The sequence below is a fragment of the Apodemus sylvaticus genome, chromosome 1 (assembly GCF_947179515.1).
Source record: "Apodemus sylvaticus chromosome 1, mApoSyl1.1, whole genome shotgun sequence".
Taxonomy (NCBI): domain Eukaryota; kingdom Metazoa; phylum Chordata; class Mammalia; order Rodentia; family Muridae; genus Apodemus; species Apodemus sylvaticus.
Window position 1 is genome coordinate 169,703,533 of NC_067472.1, and position 17,520 is coordinate 169,721,052.

General features: G+C 56.4%; 2 protein-coding genes across 2 annotated transcripts; one reads left to right on the top strand and one right to left on the bottom strand.

The window, feature by feature from the left end:
• The first annotated feature begins 725 nt into the window (after positions 1–725).
• Positions 726–4,076, top strand: Gfy (golgi associated olfactory signaling regulator). Its single transcript, XM_052178783.1, has 5 exons — positions 726–930; positions 1,513–1,656; positions 1,757–2,922; positions 3,267–3,440; positions 3,838–4,076. Exons 3-5 carry the CDS (start codon positions 1,776–1,778, stop codon positions 4,029–4,031), a joined length of 1,515 nt encoding a protein of 504 aa, XP_052034743.1. The 5' UTR covers positions 726–930; positions 1,513–1,656; positions 1,757–1,775; the 3' UTR covers positions 4,032–4,076.
• Positions 4,077–4,310: 234 nt separating this feature from the next.
• On the bottom strand, positions 4,311–16,667 carry Slc17a7 (solute carrier family 17 member 7). The gene is made up of 12 exons (XM_052178793.1): positions 16,463–16,667; positions 11,597–11,849; positions 10,647–10,765; positions 10,239–10,353; positions 10,073–10,160; positions 9,827–9,913; positions 9,589–9,731; positions 8,150–8,299; positions 7,889–8,021; positions 7,077–7,187; positions 6,585–6,712; positions 4,311–5,566 (listed from the first exon to the last, which is right to left on the bottom strand). Exons 1-12 carry the CDS (start codon positions 16,522–16,524, stop codon positions 5,273–5,275), a joined length of 1,683 nt encoding a protein of 560 aa, XP_052034753.1. The 5' UTR covers positions 16,525–16,667; the 3' UTR covers positions 4,311–5,272.
• Between the last annotated feature and the right edge of the window lie 853 nt (positions 16,668–17,520).

Below are 17,520 nucleotides of genomic sequence, written 5' to 3' on the forward strand. Positions count from 1 at the left end.
ATCTCACAGGGGAGCAGGCATAAAGAGCCACGCCCTCCTCCCGTATCACATCGCGGGCGAGGGAAGTAACGGCGCCTGGACTCCCACCTCCGCAGAGGTGAGGGACCAAACTTGGAATCCCAACCAGAAAGCAGGTCAAGGCAGGGCTCCCCACTCGTATGTTCTGAAAGCTTGGATTCCTGGATCCTTCAGTCTGAGGTGAGCAGTGTGGCCTGGTGAGACTAAACTAGAAAGGTACCAAGAACTTAGATCCTTAGATGCGAGGGGGAGCGGGAGGGGCAGAGGACTCACTTTTATTTACTTTGTATTTTGAGATGAGGTTTCTCTGTGTAGCCCAGGCTGCCCTGGAACTTGCTCTGTAGACCAGGCTGGACTAAAACTCTGATGCACTGGCCCTCTGTCTCCCAAGTGCTAGGATTAAAGGTGTGGCCACCACCACCCAGCTGGATTTTTGTGTCTGTTGGGTTGGTAGTTTTGTGTTTGTTTTGTGTGTGTGTATTTGCTTGGTTGGGTTTTATTTTTGTTTTAGAGTTGCTGTAGCCCAGGCTGTCCTGGGTCTCACTATGTCACCCAAGCTGGCTTTGAACTCATGACCCTTCTGCCTCTGCCTTCCGAGAGCAGAGATCACAGGCCTGTACCATTATACCAGGCCAAACCTTGGCTGCAAAGAGATCATAGCTTGATTCAATCCTAACTTCCTTTTCTACCCTCTCGATGAGGTCCTATGTCTCTGTCCCTTTAAGAATCTCAGCCTGTTGCTAGGCTCCCATTCCCCGGGGAGGGGGTCAGGTGCGTCACCTGTCACCTGTGTGCCCCTGGGACCCTGCCTCTTCCTCCCAGCGCCATTCAGCAGCACTCCCTCCCTGTCTGCCTCTTTGTTCAGAGCTGAAGAGCTGATCATCTGCCGTTGTCTTGGACACCGTCGAACAGGTAAGAGACCCCATGACTCCAGATGACCCACCCCAGTTCACCCCTGCATCTCTAACCCACCTCAGGGTGACTGGGTCCCTAGCTCCGTCCTCTGTAAATGGGGGGGGGGCTGAGCCCACCGTCCCATCTGTATCCCCATCAGGCTGAGGAGTCTGCACCCCACATCCCTAGTTCCTGAAGTCCTGGAAATGAGATCAGACATCGTCTAACCCACGGTCCAGCGATCCCGTGTCCTTTCCCCTGTGACCCTTCAGCCCTGCTGTAGGCCACGACACTCAAAATCTCTAAGTACCTAATTTCTGGCAAGAACCAGAGACATAGACTCCTTGCCCCCCACTCTGTGGGACTCAGAGCCCAACAGTTGGCTTCTCGGGACGGTGGAGTCCTCCTCCTTCTGACTGAGTTTGGGGCCCAGCCCTTCATTCTCATTCTCCTCAGGTGTTAAAGCCTTTGCAGTCCTAGCCTCTTAAGAGCCTTAGGAGAAGGTTGTCGTATGTCCCCTTGGCCACCTGACACCCTCTGAATTTGGAGTCTAACATTTGTGGGACCTTGGAAAGGTGTCATCATATCCCAATTTTTCAGGGACCCCACTGGGAAACATACTACCACCCCCAAGAATCCCTGAACTCCTGTATCCTTGGTGACCGGTTACCATCCCACAGCCTCCAGGGAGTTGCTGTTGGCTTTTGCCAGGTCCCTGGACAGATCTGGTCCTTCTGGGAGCTGGTAGGTGTGGCCTCCGAGTAGGCGTGGTGTCGGATGGTGTCGGATGGGCGTGGCTCCCGACGCTTTGGTCTTGACTGTTTCCTACCTACTCCTTCCACAGCTATAAGCGTCTCAGAACCATGCAGCCCTTCAGCCCCATCTTCTTCCTTCTCTTTCTCCTTGACGGTCTGAGTTCCAGGGCAGCCCCCTCATCCTCTATGCCTGTGGGCTCCGATCTCCTGGGGATGCTTCAGCCCTCTGGGATGCCCATTGGCGCTCTAAAAAATCTTACTAGAGACCAATCTACCCCAGGGTACTCTGCAACCAACCCTCCTGAGCACTCCAGGACCCCGCCCTCAGCATCCCCTCACATCTCCATAAACACCTCAAGGGAGACCCCCAGCCCCAGCCCCTCCCTTTCTCTAGAGTCTCCCAGGCCTGACCAGCTCACCTCAGTAGCAGAATCCCAGGGTACTCCACAAATGAGCCCCTCCAAAGCAACACTCACTGAACCTTCTGGGACCCCCAAACCTGACCCAACTGGGATGTCCCCATCTGAATCTCCTGAAACCCCAAAACCTAATCTCTCCAACGCCTCACTCTCAGAGTCTCCTGAGACTGTGCACGCTGACCCCACACCAACTCTACACCATGAACCCCCTGAAATCTCCAAAGGAGATACCCCCAAACTCTCGCCTGTTGAAGGGTCTAAGATACCAAGTCCAAGCCCCACCCAACTCCTCAGCTCCAAATCCCTAGAGACCTATGGCTCTGGTGCCACCAGAAACCTAGATTCTGCATTGCTACTGACCACCCACCCTGACTCTCCCCCACAGTCAGCCTTCCTCACCACCAACTCCAATCCCACCGATATCCCCCAAACACAATTCCCCACCGCCCCCAACCAAAGTGTAACAGAGATGGCTACGACCTCTGACTTGGAGACCACCTCTACTCTTCCCACCCAGCCAACACCCTTCAGGGAGGAAGCCACCACTCCCGGTGAGCCGGGCTTGAGTCCCAGCACAGAAGCCCCTGCAGCCACCCACATTGCCACCCCTAGCCTGTCCACCTCAGATTCCCTAGGCACCAAAGAGTTTCACATACCCCAGAACTCAGGCCCTAAAGGGCCAGATATCCCTCTTCCCTCCGCACGGATTGCAGGGCCCCCTGTCCCTCCCGAGCACCCCAATCAGGTAGCCCCTGCCGTGCCCCAGGCCCCTCAGAGACACAGCCGAGGAGACACAGTCAACACTATCATCGTTGTGGAGCGAGTGAAGGAGACCGGTGAGGGGCCTGAGGGCCGAGCCGGGATCCTTGGGTCTGAGGGAGGAGGGCAGGGTCTGAGGAAGGAGGGCTGGGTCTGAGGGAGGAGGGCTGGGTCTGAGGGAGGAGGGCTGGGTCTGAGGGAATGGGGCTGGGTCTGAGGGAGGAGGGCTGGGTCTGAGGGAGGAGGGCTGGGTCTGAGGGAGGAGGGCTGGGTCTGAGGGAGGAGGGCTGGGTCTGAGGGAGGAGGGCTGGGTCTGAGGGAGTGGGGCTGGGGCTCCTGGGTCTGAGGGATGAGGGCTGGGTCTGGACCCCTGCGTTTGAGGGCAGAAGCCCTCAGCTTAGACGGCTGTGCCATCCCTCAGGAGTGACTCTGGTCAGCCGCCCACGAGGCTCCGTCGGCGGGGCTCTGTGCCTGTTCTTCGCGGGGACAGGGATGCTGATCGGCGTCTTCCTCCTGCTGTGGTGCCTCTACCGCCGGGCCTCCAGGCACAGGTCCTTTGCACACCACCGGCTCCGGGACAGCGGAGAGGAACCAGGTGAGTCCTCACGCAGGCCGTACAGGGGGCTGAGAACACCCTTGTAGGAACCCAGACCCCTGGCCAAGGGGCTCGAACCCACCATGGTCTGGTCCCAGCCCGTTAAGTCCAAAATTATTCCTCTTCCTCCTCCTCCTCCTCTGAGATAGGATCTCACTTTGTAGCTCAGATTCCCAACACACACACCACACACACACACCACACACACACACACACACTCGCACGCCACACACACACAACCACACACACACACACACTACTCCCCTCTCTGAGCCTAAATCCCCCCTACACCCACACACCCTCCCTGCTCAGTTAAGCCCCGGCTAATTCCGTGCCACCCCCCAAATCGAGGCTCGCCCCACCCCACGGCCCCCCGACGCGTCCCTCGCCCTTGCAGTCTTGCACCTGGACGCCCCGAAGGACCCGCTGGACCTCTACTTCTACGCCCCCGACGCGTGGGTGCCGTCGCACATCGCCACGCGCCAGCCCCCGCCCACGCCCCCGCTGCCGCCCAAGCTGCCCCCTCCGCCCCGCGGGCCGCAGCGCCTGGAAGCCCTGTCGCCCGCCGCACTGTCCCCCAACTTCGTCTGAGGACCGCGCCGCAGACCCGGCCCCGCGTCAACGCCTAGAGGGGCCCCAGAGCCAGGCAAGGCTTCCCAATAAACCGCCTCGGCCTGGAGTCTGCGCCTGAGTGCTCGGCGGAGGGGAGCGGGAGCAGAGGGGGAAACTGAGGTCCAGATCGCATCGGCGGAGGGCTGGGGCCCGACTAAAGCAAGGGGCGAACTGGAGTCTGGGGTGTAGACAGTAGGGAGGACGGGGTCTGCACGCCCGGGCCCCAGGGAGGAGGACCCACGTCACGTGACAGCCCAATCTGTACCCCAAAGCGTTTATTGGGAGTGGGGTGGGGCAGGGCAGGGTTTACGTCACAGAGACAGACACCAAGACACGACCCTGCCCCAGGACAGCCCCGTGCTCCCAGCCCGCTCCCTTCCCTGGGATCCTCCCGTACACACCCCCCAGATTTCTACCTTGAAAGAGGGGTGTCTATGAGGGGAGCACCCCGGAAGATTTGGAATCACTTAGCCCCTGAGGGACACAACACATGGCCACTGAGAAACCGAGGGCAGTCTGGGCCGCCCAGGAGAGTAAAGTGCAAGGATTTGGGGGGAGAAGGGGAATCCTGAAGCCACCGCGGGGAGGAGGAGGTGGCCCCAGCCTCTGAATTAATAGCTTTGAGCAGCCACTACTGCGACCTGAAAACTGAGTCAGAAAAAGAGCACAGGGTGAGCAGAGCCATCTCGGCCATCTCCCCGGACGGACAGTGATTGTACTAAGCTAAGGACAAGGCCCGGAAAAGTGTGCTGGTGAGGGGACTAGAGAAGAATTGGGGGGGAGGGGGGGACTTGAAACCGCCATTTCCCCTCGGAAACGCTGGTGAGAATCAGTCCTGGGAATGGCGGCACTGATGGTTGGTTAGACCAACTTGGAAAATGCAGAATGGTGAGGCGAGCCTTGGAACTAATAGGGGACCACCTGAATAATCTCGGGGTAGCCTGAGAATCCCTGGGGTCTTGGGAAAGGGGCTGAAACCTCAAAACCACAAGAGAGAAAGAGGCTGAACTGTCCATCCAAATACAGCCCTGGAGGGGGAGCGTGGAAACCACACAGGCAGAACAAGCGGAGAACAACTTTCAGGGGTGTTGGGGGATCCTCGAAACTGCTAGTGTGCAGCTTCACCCCCGCAAGGGGCAGTAGAGAGGAGAGGGCTGGCCGGACAGCACTGGGGACGAGGGAAGACTTGCATCGCTCGGCCGGAGGTGCACGGGGCGCGGTCAGAAGTCCCGGACCGGGGGCGGCGGCCGCGGAGGCTGCACGGTGCTGTGCGTGGCCCCGTAGGACGGAGGCGGCGCGGGCGGCGCCCCCGGGGGCTCGGCCTCGTCCTCCATGTCGCTGTCGTCGCTGCCCGCCAGCTGGTCGTGGCCGACGAAGCCACACTTCTCCTCGCTCATCTCCTCCGGCTCCGCCCACGGCTGCTTCTCTCCGGAGGCGAAGACCCCGTAGAAGATGACGCCGCCGTAGTGCACCAGGGAGGCGATGAGGAACACGTACTGCCACTCCTCGCGCGTCTGCGGGCAGAGAGGAGGGCCAGCCTGGGCTGCGTGTCTTCCAAAGGCGTGTTATACATGGGGGGGCGGAAAGATGGCTCAGGGCTTAGAGGTCTTGCTTTTGCACGAGACCCAAGTCCCCAGCATCCGAACGAGGCAGCTCACAGTGGCCGCGGTGGGCTCAGTATTCACATTTAAAACGAGTAGGAGGCCAGGAAGCAGAGGCAGGTGGATCTCTGCGAGTTCAGGGCCAGCCTGGTCTACAGAGTGACACTCTGACCCCCGACTCCCAAAAAAAGTGGAGTTGGTGAGATGACTTAGCAGGCACAGTGCTGCCAACAACCCTCGGACCTGAGCTGGATCCTTGGGACCCAGTGGTGGGAAGAGGAAGGCAGCCGTTGACCCCTGACCTCTACACACATTCCATGCGACACATGAGCTCACACACATTTTTTAAATTATTAATAACAATAGATTTTCTTTAAGAGTGAAAAGAAAATCTCTGAGTTCCAGGCCAGTCCAGCCTACAGAGAGAGTTCCAGGACATCCAGGGCTAAACCCTGTCTCGAAATAAAAGGAGAGATAAAAGGAAGAGGGGCTGGAGAGTTGGCTCAGAGGTTAAGAGCACTGGCTGCTCTTGCCAGAGGTCCTGAGTTCAATTCCCAGCAACCACAGGTGGCTCACAACCATCTGTAATGAGATCTGGTGCCCTCTTCTGCCCTCCAGGCATATATGCAGATAGACGCTGTATGCATAATAAGTAAATATTTTTTTTTTTTTTTTTTTGGATTTGGTTTGTTGAGACAGGGTTTCTCTCTGTAGTCCTAGCTGTCCTGGAACTCACTCTGTAGACCACGCTGGCCTCGAAGTCAGAAATCCACCTGCCTCTGCCTCCCAAGTGCTGGGATTACAGGCGTGTGCCACCACTGCCCGGCTAAATAAATAAATCTTTTTTTAAAAAAAGAAGAAAAAGAAAGGAAGAAGAGGAACGTTGGGTATCTAGAAGGCTCCAGGCATTCACTGGGAGGGCTGTGCTAACCTTGTGCTTGGTCATTGCACCCACGATGATGGGGCACACCATCCCAGACAGTGTGCCCACGCCATTGGAAATGCCCATCAAGATGCTGGCATAGCGAGGGGCGATGTCCAAGTGGTTCACGTTAAACCCTGGTGGGGTATCAAGGTACCAGATGTCATACCCAGTCCCCAACTCAGATAATCCACTGAAATGCTACACCCACCCCACGCCCTGTTCTTCGGGGACACTCGTTTTTTTCAAAACGGTACGTATGGGGGTGGAGCAGGGACGTGAACGTGTGCGTGCAGTTCCCCAAAAAGTCCAGACGAGGGCGCCCTCCACCAGCGCTGGAGTTAGCGGAAGTATGGTAGACGCTGGGAACCCAACTGGGCTCCTTTGCAAGAGAGAGCAGCAGGGGTTTTAACTGCTGAGACTTCTCTCTAGTTCCCGAGAAACCTATTTCAGGGCCCAAGCTGACTCCGGTACCCCAAACTGCCTATCTGAGGTTCTCACCAGAGATGGCAAAGCCACTGAAGCCCACAGCCAAGACCAGGAAGGAGATGGCCACGCCCTTGGAGTGTGAGTATCCGACCACCAGCAGCAGCGTAGCTTCCATCCCGAAACCTGAAGAGGGTCATGTCTCCCAAGTGCCCGTTGTGACTCCGTTGGCCACCTCGCCAATGGCAGTCTTGATCTCACCCCGACCCTCTTCTATTGGCCCCTTCTAGTCACATCTGACCTGCAGCAGACCTGACCCCGGTTCCACCAAACTAGAGTGGGTCCTGCTTCCCCAAGACCCAACCTAATCCATGCCCTTTGGCGCTCTGCCTCCAAAGGATCCACTAAGATCCCTCCTCCTGAGTAGGCCACTCTCAGTAATGACCAATACCCCACCTCTGAACCCCCAAAAGAGACCCCACTCGTGCCTCCATCGCTTCTGGAGCCCACTCTCAGCTGATGTTGCTGCGTCTTCATTCACAGCTCGGTGTTCCCAAGTCCCCACCCATGGCCTGTTTCCCTAAAACTTAAATTATGGCCAGTCGTCTGTCTCCTCAGGTCCCCCATCCACAGCGCCCCCACTCCCAGCCTAGGTTAAGTCTGGTTCCACCTTGCCTCGTGAAGATCCCATCCTTACAGCTCCGTGTCTTCTCTACACTATCCGGGTCTACCTACCCTTCCTTCCACACAGTGGTCTCCAAACCTGACTTGGTGAAACTGTTGCACACACCGCCTTTACTCTTGTTGGGTCTGATCAGCCACGCCCTTGGCCCCGCCTCCGCCCCGCCCGCCAGCCCTCCCCTTTGTGCTCTGCTCCACCCACTCACCCCCGCAGTTCATGAGCTTTCGCACATTGGTCGTGGACATTATGTGACGACTGCGCAGAAAGTCGGCGATCTGGCCTCCGATGGGTACGATGATGGTCATGACAAGGTGAGGCAGCGCCGACACCAGCCCCACCTGTGAGAGCCGGTACATGGGCGTTCGCACCAGGTGTGAATGGGTGACACCCCAACCCCGCCGTCGCCTCCATCCCTGCCTCGGGACGCAGGCCCCCTGTCCCTCATCCCCATCGAGTGCTCCCCCACCTTGCTGATCTCAAAGCCGAACACTTCTTCAAAGTAGGCGGGCTGGGAGATTAGCAGCAGGTAGAAGGTCCAGCTGCGGCAGAAGTTGGCGACGATGATGGCGTAGACGGGCATGGACGTGAAGAAGCGCCTCCAGGGTGTGTTGAACTTCTGTAGGGGGCAGGGAGCAGTGGGGAGGGGAGAGCAGACCATGACACCAGGACTTGGAACTTTGTGTCCCTTTTGGGACCCCAAGATAGTTCACTGAAGTCTCGAGAATGGGTCACACGTTTCTCCTGAGGACTTAGGAATCCTTAACGATGGGTTTTAAATCTGGTGACTTTTGAGTTTTCTCCCATTTTCCTTGTCAAATAATAAGAGGACAAAGGATCACTATTCAATGATGGAATCCCAGTTAAAGAACCGACTTTCTACCAACAGTCATCTACACGTGTGAAGGATTTGTGAAGGATCATGCTTATTCATCTATAGAGAGATGCCAATGGCCTGCTTTGGCATCCAAGCAGTGGAAGCTGAGGAAGGCAGCCATCGGGAGACGGTGCTTAGAGCCACAGACAGGAGTGGATCCAGATAACTACAGGGCCGCTGCCAAAGGCAGCCACTGATAGAGAAGTTCCTTTGTAGACTTCTTTGGGGGGGGGGGAACAAAGGTTAATTTCCTGCAGTGCACGGCAGGGATGAAGGGTGGGCTCTGACTCCCCAAAGGCTTCTCAGGTTTCATGAGAACCCATAAATGGTGAGCCCAGTTAAGTGTCCATTCAACCACTCCCCCAAAGTCTAGCCACACCCACAGCAATATCTAGCAAATAATCACATCCTAATCCTCTCTGCTGTTTCCAACAAAGCCTCCTGGGTGGCTCTAAATCACCCACCTAGTACCGCCATTCCTGAACACCAGTCCACCTACTATGGAATCTTTTTTTTTTTTTACCTCTGAGACAGGGTTTCTCTGTGTAGTCCTGGCTGTCCTGGAACTCACTCTGTAGACCAGGTTGGCCTCGAACTCAGAAATCCACCTGCCTCTGCCTCCCAAGTGCTGAGATTAAAGCACGCGCCACCACTGCCTGGCTATAATATGGAATCTAGACCAGCTATTTTTCTTTCTTTCTTTTCTTTTTTCCCTTCGGTTTTTTTCAGTAGTAGGAATGCATGCTAGGCAGGCATCTTTCATCGTGAGACACCAGTAGCCCCTCAGGAGGGGATTCTGGGCAAATGATCTCCCACTGAGCCAAACCTCTAACCCAGGTTTCAGTTTTGAAACAAAGCTAGCTTGAAACAAGGCCTAGCATGGCTTTGAACTCATATAACATATAGCCTGACCTCGAACTTGCAATCCTCCTGTCTCGCCCCCATTTGCCCCCAGCGTTTTGCTTGGTAGTTCTATGTTCTCTGAGTCACACACACACACTCCACCCCAGTCCTGTAGCCTTGTGACCAACCGTAACAGGATTCATGAGTTTGGCGCTCTCCCCGATGGCGTCCTCGATGTATTTCCGCTCCTCCTCGGAGATGCTGGGGTGCAGTGCGGGTGACTCATAGGAGACAAGCAACCAGAACAGGTACCAAAAGATCCCGAAGCTGCCTGAGGGGGTCAGGGAGGAGATGGGTGTACGGTGACACCCAGGCTTGCTCAGCCAGCCCCAGGACCACCCGGAACCACGCATCTGAGTCCCTCACCATACACATAGAAGACAGAACTCCATCCTGAATACTGCACCAGGACCCCAGCCAGGGGCATGGCAACTACTGCCCCGGCATAGGAACCTGAGGAGACAACGACGGGAGAGAACAAACTTAGACCTAGGCCTTTCCTAGATCCGGGAGAGCAGCCCCTCAGCCCTGAAATCTCTGCCACACCTAAACTGAGATCACAGCTCAGCCGTGCCCCCCAACACACACAAGACCCCAGCCCCTTCCTCTCACCGCAGAAGGCTGTTGTCGCCAGCCGACTCCGTTCTAAGGGAGGGGCCCATTTGCTCCAGATGCCGTGGCAAGCAGGGTATGTGACCCCCTAGGGAGGGAGCACGGAGGTCAACAAGAAGAGGTGGGGTCAGAGAGGAGGGAAGAGGGCTTATGGGGCAGGCTTTACCTCCACCAATCCCTGAAGGATCCTCACGAAGATGACACAGCCATAGTGAACCCGGGCTGCTGAGGGGATCAACATGTTTAGGGTGGAGGTAGCCACAATGGCAAAGCCAAAAACCCTGTTGAGAAAGGTGAGAGAAAGAAAAAAAAAAAGAGTCTAGGCACGCCAGATGCAGAGAGGCGTTTGTTCGTGTGGCGCTAGCCAGCCAGCATCCGGCCTTCCCACTGCTCCTAGGATTTTCCCCTTCCTGCCTACAACAGGGTCTGTGTTTCACAGAACTAGAGGCTGCCTCCAAGATATGCCCTCAAACAAGGACCCTCCCAATTTCCCAGAGCCAAACCCAAGACCACACCCTCTAGCTTCACCATACACAACTACAATTTCTGCCACCTTGAAACGCCACCACTGTACCTGTTGGCTGCAAATTTTTGGCAGATGAATCCTCCAGGAATCTGAGTGACAATGTATCCCCAGAAAAAGGAGCCATGTATGAGGCCGACGGTCTCTGGATCCCAGTTGAACTGGGCTTTCTGTGGGTCAAAATACACATCAAACTAGATGCCCTCCGGACTCAACCCTCCATTAATCAGCCCCCATTCACTTAGCACCTCAGCCAATCAGCAACAAGATGCCCTACCCAAATCTACCAATCAGAGTTCACTGGAGCTCCGCCCTTCTATGTTGCTAGGGCCTGCCCTGCCATTTTAGCTACAAGCGCTGCTGCCTAGAAGCTTGGTTCTACTTGCTTGCTTACCTCAGTATCCCCTCCCTGAATATCCCCAAGTGTGGGGGTGACTGCCTCCTGTTTGTGAACAGACCTGTATGGGGTCTAGGCAGGGCCAAGAAGCAGCTAAATTAGGGGTGCTCCCAATTACAACGAAGCAAAGGGCAGGGTTTCAGGAAAGCCACAGACCAAACCAAGATTTTTTTTTTCTTTTCCCAGTCAAGAACATAGCTTGTATAATACCCAAGTCAAAAATCACATAAATCTGAGCTTGGACGAGGCTTTAGGTGTGGACCAAAACTAACCAGGTGGACATAGACAGAGGTGAATTGGGAAAAGCTCTTGAGATAGCAGTGAAATTATTCGTGTGATCCGGGAACATAAACATGGGGCACAGCCGTGAGTGAAAGGACTAGAAGGTCCAAAGGGGGCTGTGAGCAGGGACTTAATGCTAGTGTTGTCTGGGATGGAAAGGAGGCGGAGCTTGCTTTACGTAAGAGCCGGGCTGAGGAAGCCAAGAACCGGGAGTGGGGTCAGATCTGTAGGGCGGCCGGGAAGGGAAGGACCAAAGGGTAGAAATTGGGAAGGAGTGCGGCCTGGACCACGGGCAGGGAGCAGGGCTCGCCAAAGCAGCTACCTGCACCACCACGTGGCCCCCACGGTGGGTCGTGCTGTTGTTGACCATGGACACGATGGCCACGCCCAGGTTGCAGCGGATGCCAAAGCTGATGCAGAAACCCAGACCGCTCATGATGGCGATGATGTAGCGGCGAGGGAGGCCAAAGCAGGTGCAGTCCACCACAGGCGGGTCCCGCGTGTGCGTGGTCACCGGGCGCCCATCGGCGCTCAGCTCCAGTGTCTCCGCGCCTTCCTGCCGCTTCTCCAGTAACCTGCAGTGAGGCGCAAAGCTAAGACTCAGCAGTCAAGGCCCCTCCTCCCGGTGACACAGGGGTCCTAGGCGGAACCTAGCTCGGCTGCCCTGTGATGCAGGCATCTCTGCTCCTGTGTTTCCCTCCATCTGTCCAAGAACTCAGAGTTCCCTCTCTTCCCTGGGACACGGGAGTGCGTGGCAAAACCCACGGCTTTTGCCAGACCCAGAATCTGAGTCCGAATTGCTTCCAGTCCCAGGAGTCCAGGCCACCAGCTCCCCCCTGCCACCGGCGGGCGCTCCCCTGCCTCAAATCTGGGGTCAAGATCTTCCGTTGCCTTCTCCCCAGCCCTTTCTCATCTCTCTCCACTAGGGAGTTATAGACTCTACACAACCCTTTGGAATCAAAGAACTAGTGCCTGCAAGCCCCCACCGCAAGGCTCCAAGACTGTCCCCAGCCCCCACCAGCGGATGCAGATCCGAGTCTATTTGAGTCAGCAAAGGTACAAAGGAGAGCCCTGCGCAAAGGTGTCAACAGAGCAGATGCTTCTGAGCCATCTCGGCTATATATATCGACCCCTCCCCCTTTCCTCTCCCCCTGTGCTTGCCCTGCCCTGCTTCCAGGCCCCAGGTGTGGGGCTGAAATCCAGCTAACGCAGCCTGAAGCCCATTCCCACAGATGTGATTTGGGGGGACTCCCTCGTGGGGTGCCGAATCCAGACGTCCGGCTTAAGTATCCATCCCTGGGGAATCTGGAGTTCAGGCTGTCAGCCTAGGGGACAGGGAGGGGGAGCGCTAGCTGGTGTCCTGGCAAGGGACAGATGGCCCTGGTAGGGAGATTGGCGCATTCATTCCCGGCGTGACTCTCGCCTCCGCCCGATCTGCATCCAGGATTGAGTCTGGGATGATGGATAGTGCACGGAGGGGCTGCCTCCCAGCCAGAGGCAGGCTGCTGGAGCCTGAGGCAGGAGGAAAGAGACCAGAGAGGTGGGGAGATTGCGGCGATGAAAGACATCCAGCCGTGCAGAGTGGGGCAGGGGAGTAGCCAGAGACTGGGGCAGGGAGACCTGGTGAAGATGAGAGAGAGAGAGAGAGAGAGAGAGAGAGAGAGAGAGAGAGAGAGAGAGAGAGAGAGAGAGAGAGAGAGATCAAAAGAGAGTGACCCAGAGAGTAAGAAACTCAGAGTGGGGAAAATGACAGAGCCCTAGGGAGAGAGGGTCAGAGAATGAGGAAAAGGGAGACAGAGACTCAGGGTGAGGACGTCGGAACTGACAGACAGGCGGTGAGAGGCATAGCAGTGCCTTGAGGAGCGCGGGGAGCGCCTCTGGGGCTAGAAAATGGAGAGATGAGGACACGCCGAGGACAAACGATCTGAGGTCACGAAGTGCCTGAGCGTGGGGACATTCAGTGTTCACTGTGGCCCCTCTGAAGCCGGTAGGCAGGCAGGGGATTGGGCTGCCTCCCAGGAAGGGGCGAGAACAGATGGAGGCGAGGGAGATGGGGACGGGGGAGGAGAGAGAGAACAGCCAGACGGGCTGGGGGAGGGGGAGGACCAAAGAACACAGCCGACGGCCCCATACTGAGACTTAAGGAGGTGGGGAGGGGCAGGAAAGAAACGGGGTGGAGTCGGGCGGTGCTGTTGGCACGCCCTTTGATCCCAGCTCTCTGGAGGCAGAGGCAGGTGGATCTCTAAGTTCGAGGCTAGCCCGGTCTACAGAGAGAGTTCCGGTACAGCCAGGGTACCCAGGGAGGCTGAGGCAGAAAGATGGCTGCAATTTCAAGACCAGCCTGGGCTACAGAGTGAGGCAGTAAGGGGGGGGGGGGCGGGGGAGGTGGAGATTTAACCCAGTTGGTAGAGTGTCTCCCTAGCATGTAGGAAGGTCTGAGTTCTCTCCCCAGCACGACATAAGCCAGGTATATTAGCACACATCTGTAACCATAACAGAGGCAGGAGGATCAGGAATTCAAGGTCAGCTTGGCTATCTAGTGAATTTGAAGCCAGCCTGAGACACCAGATTTTGTCTCAACGAAACAAAACAAGCCATATGGTAGTGCTCACCTTTGACCACAGTACTTTAAGGAAGAGGCAGGATCTCTGTGAGTTCTAGGCCAGCCAGGGCTACTTGGCCAGGGCCTGTCTCAAAAACAAAACAAAACAAAAAAAGAAGAGGGGGGGTCCCAAGGATAGAAGGAGAGAGGGAACAGACAGTAACCGAGAAAAAGAAGAAAGAAAGGTAGAAGGAAGACAGCCCAGGGGCTGGAATCAAAGCCCCCAGAGTAAACCACACAGGGGTGAAGGACCCCGGGGACCTGCTCCCCTCTACAGAGCATTAGCCAGTGAGAGTGGAGTTTGACGCGGAGTTCATTTCTGATATATGACTGACTATAGGTGTGAGTCTGATATATGACTGACTATAGGTGTGAGTGTAACCCCTGAGGTTTGACATTTGGTATTTATATTCGATGTCGGATTTCTCTAAGCCATGCAAGCTTTTCAAACAGAATTCTGAGTATCATCCAAAATTTAAGAAAAAAAAAGTCAGTCACCACACAGGGAAGTTTACCTGTGGCCCGATGGTGTGAGCCTGTAATCCTACCATTTGGGAAAGAGAGGATAGATGATCAAGAGTTCAAGGCCAGACTAGGCTGCAGGAGATTCTGTCTCAAATAACAAGAGTGGCAGAAACCCCCCATCTCCCCTCTGGATGACCCCAACTAGGCCAAGGATTTGGTGAGAGAATGGGTTAGGGTGGAGTTTCCCCACCGGAAGGCCATCCTCAGCTGCCCCTAGGCACTGCCCACTCCCTGCCTCTTCGTTTTCCTATGCCTTGACGGTTTGCTGGTCTCCTACTGTAGAACTAGGAAACAGAGACTCGGAAAGCAGAGCTCCCAGGTCCAAGGTCATACTCCTGTGGGCCCGGTCCGTTCCTGGCTTCCAGCAATGCCCTCCCTATCCAGAGCCCGGCGGTAAGAACCCCTGGCTCCTGGCTCCTCTACATTGTCCTATGTCACCCTGGATTACCTGGTCCAAAAGACCCCACCCCACCCCGAGCTAGAGGCACTCATCTCCAGGAGCATCTAAAGCTCTCAGCTCTTGGTTGGAGCTTGGGAAGATGAATGACCCATGGGCCGTTAATACCCCGCCCACTGTCGACATAAAACTGTATTCTGTTTGCGAATGAATGCTTGCCCCCTCCCCACCCCTCTGCGGCTCCTGCCTCTGGGGTCTCTAAATTCAGAAAGAGAAGGCAAGACTGGAGACCCAGAGGGGAGATGGAGAGGCTGAGGGAGGGCCTGAGGAGCACCTGCCTCCTGCTGTCCCCCCTCCAGCCCCCTCCAGCCCCCTCCACCAGCACATCCTTCTCTAGCTTCCCTGACTTCACACTGGTGTATTTTGAGAAACTCGTGAAAGGAGGCGAGAAAAAAGGGTGGGGAGGGGCTGGGAATTGGAAAATGAAGAGGTGAAGCTGTCTCAGCTCCCCCTCCACCGCTTCCACCCCCCACCCCCCACCCCCACCACATCCACACACTGCACCTCCCGGCCTTCCTCTGTCCACCCTCATCCTCTCAGGTTACTAGAGGGTGGGGTTAAATTTGGATCTAGGAGGTGAGGTACAGCAAACCAGACTATCACACTAACATTGGACTCAGATGGCCAAGGAAGATGGATGGACCAGAGTCCTGTGTGGAGGAAGCAGGGTCTGAGGGCACTGTGCCCACGAGGCCATCTCCTCCCCGCACTGTGGATAGATATTTTTAGGCTTCTCAAGAGCTGAGTAATTTCTCTGACTTGGAGCCAGAGCTGGGGTTGGGGGTGAGAGGCTGAGAGGTGTCCCGGCTACCTCAAGGGTCACCGGGGTCACGGGAATCATGGCGGCCCTTGCTGAGAGCAAATCTACACCACTTCTAGCTTATATCCCTTGGGAAGTCCATATTTACCCCCAAGATTAATTTGGTTTTGTGGCCTGAAACTCTCTTCATCCCCCTCAGCCCCGGAACCTAGGATACCCCAGTTTTCCCCTCTCAGCTTAACCCCCCCCCCAAGGACAAGAACCAACAGCCCCAATCCGCTTTAGCTCCAGATTAAATGCCTCGAGGGACAGAACCTGAGAAAGAGGAGACATGGAGAGAGCCAGGGTGGGAAGGCAGCAGTGAACAGCCAGAGATGCTGAGAGAGACAGATCAAAGTGGGGCCAGAGGTCCAGGGAAGAAGAGAGGCAGGGGAATGCCAGAGTCGGCGTCAGGACTGCGGGACAGCCAGGGCGCCCGCACTGGCTCCTAATTGAGAGAGGGGAGAGACACCCAGTGGGAGAATCCAGAGAGAGGAGACATATCTAAAGTAAAAGACCAAGAGGACAGGTGGACAGGGATCCAGAGAATAGGGAGGGGTACACAATCCCAAAGAAAAGGTAGGGTGAGGTACGGGGTGGGGTGGCGGGCGGGGGAGCAGGGGGAACGATGATGGTGAACTAGGCAGAGTGGAAGGACGGCGTTGACAGGACGGAATCCTGAACAGATGGGTGGGCCTCCCCACACCGTGCCTGGGTGTCGCCCCTCTTCTCCCTCGGTCCGTTGTTGTCGGATGGAAAGGGGGCATCCTCATCCTTCCCCTCCCAGGAACCCCACCAGGCTCACCGGTGCAGCCTCCCCAGGGCGCGCCCCGCCAGCTTTCGAAACTCCTCCTGCCGGAACTCCATGGTGGCTGTGCCCACGCGGGTCCCCTGCCAATCCCCCCGCCCGCGGGCCCGGGCGGCCGCGTCCGGGATCCCGGGGTCCGCCCCGGCCCGGCCCGGCCCCGCAGCTCCGCTCGGGGGGAACCAGGCTGCGAGTGCCCGCTGCCCAGGGCTGTAGCGGACTCAGCGTCGGGGCGGGGCGGGGCGTCCACGCCCACCCAACGAGGCTCCACCCCTTGCAGGAAGGACCCGCCCTCTCCTTCCAACAGGCTACCTGGAGGAGCCAGGCCAGTCCTATGTCGCTTGGCTTGCAGGCTACACCCTCTCTCCTCCAGCTTTCCCAGCCTAGAGCCTCCACCTGTCCACCTCAAGGCCACGTCCCTGGGATTGAGCTCCGAGTTGCCCCGCTCCCCACTATATCCACTCCCCCGGTACTCCGCACCGTCCATGCTCTTTGAGTCTCTTCTTCCCAGATCTCTCCGCTTCTGAGCTCTCTTCCCATCTGACCTTTGGCTTGCTCTCTCTCCGTCTCTTTTTCTTTTCTTAAAAAAAAAAGATTTTTTTTTTGAGCGCTGCAAGCCTTTAATTCCAGTATTCAAGAGTCAGGCAAGCGGATCTGTGAGAATTCAAGACCAGGCTGGTCTTTACAGCGACTTCCAGGAGAGAGCCAGAGCTACACAGAGAAGCCGTCTTAAAAAAAAAAAAAGTTTATTTTTAAAGTCTAATTCAGGTATGCGTGTTTTGCTAGCATGGTATATATCTGTGTGCTATTTCTATGCCTAATGGCACTGGAGGCCTGGAGATGGCATCCGATCCCCCGGAACTGAACCCGGGTCCTCTGGAAGAGCAGAGCCATCTCTCCGGGCCCCGTTTTCCTTTTTTTAGCCATACTAGGGATGGGACCCAGAGCCGCACATATGATCGGCAAGTCCACCGGGCTACATCCCAACCCTCGCTCCGTAGCTCAGGCTGCCCCTAATGATCCTGATGCAGCCTCCCGAGGAGCTCCAGGCTACGCCG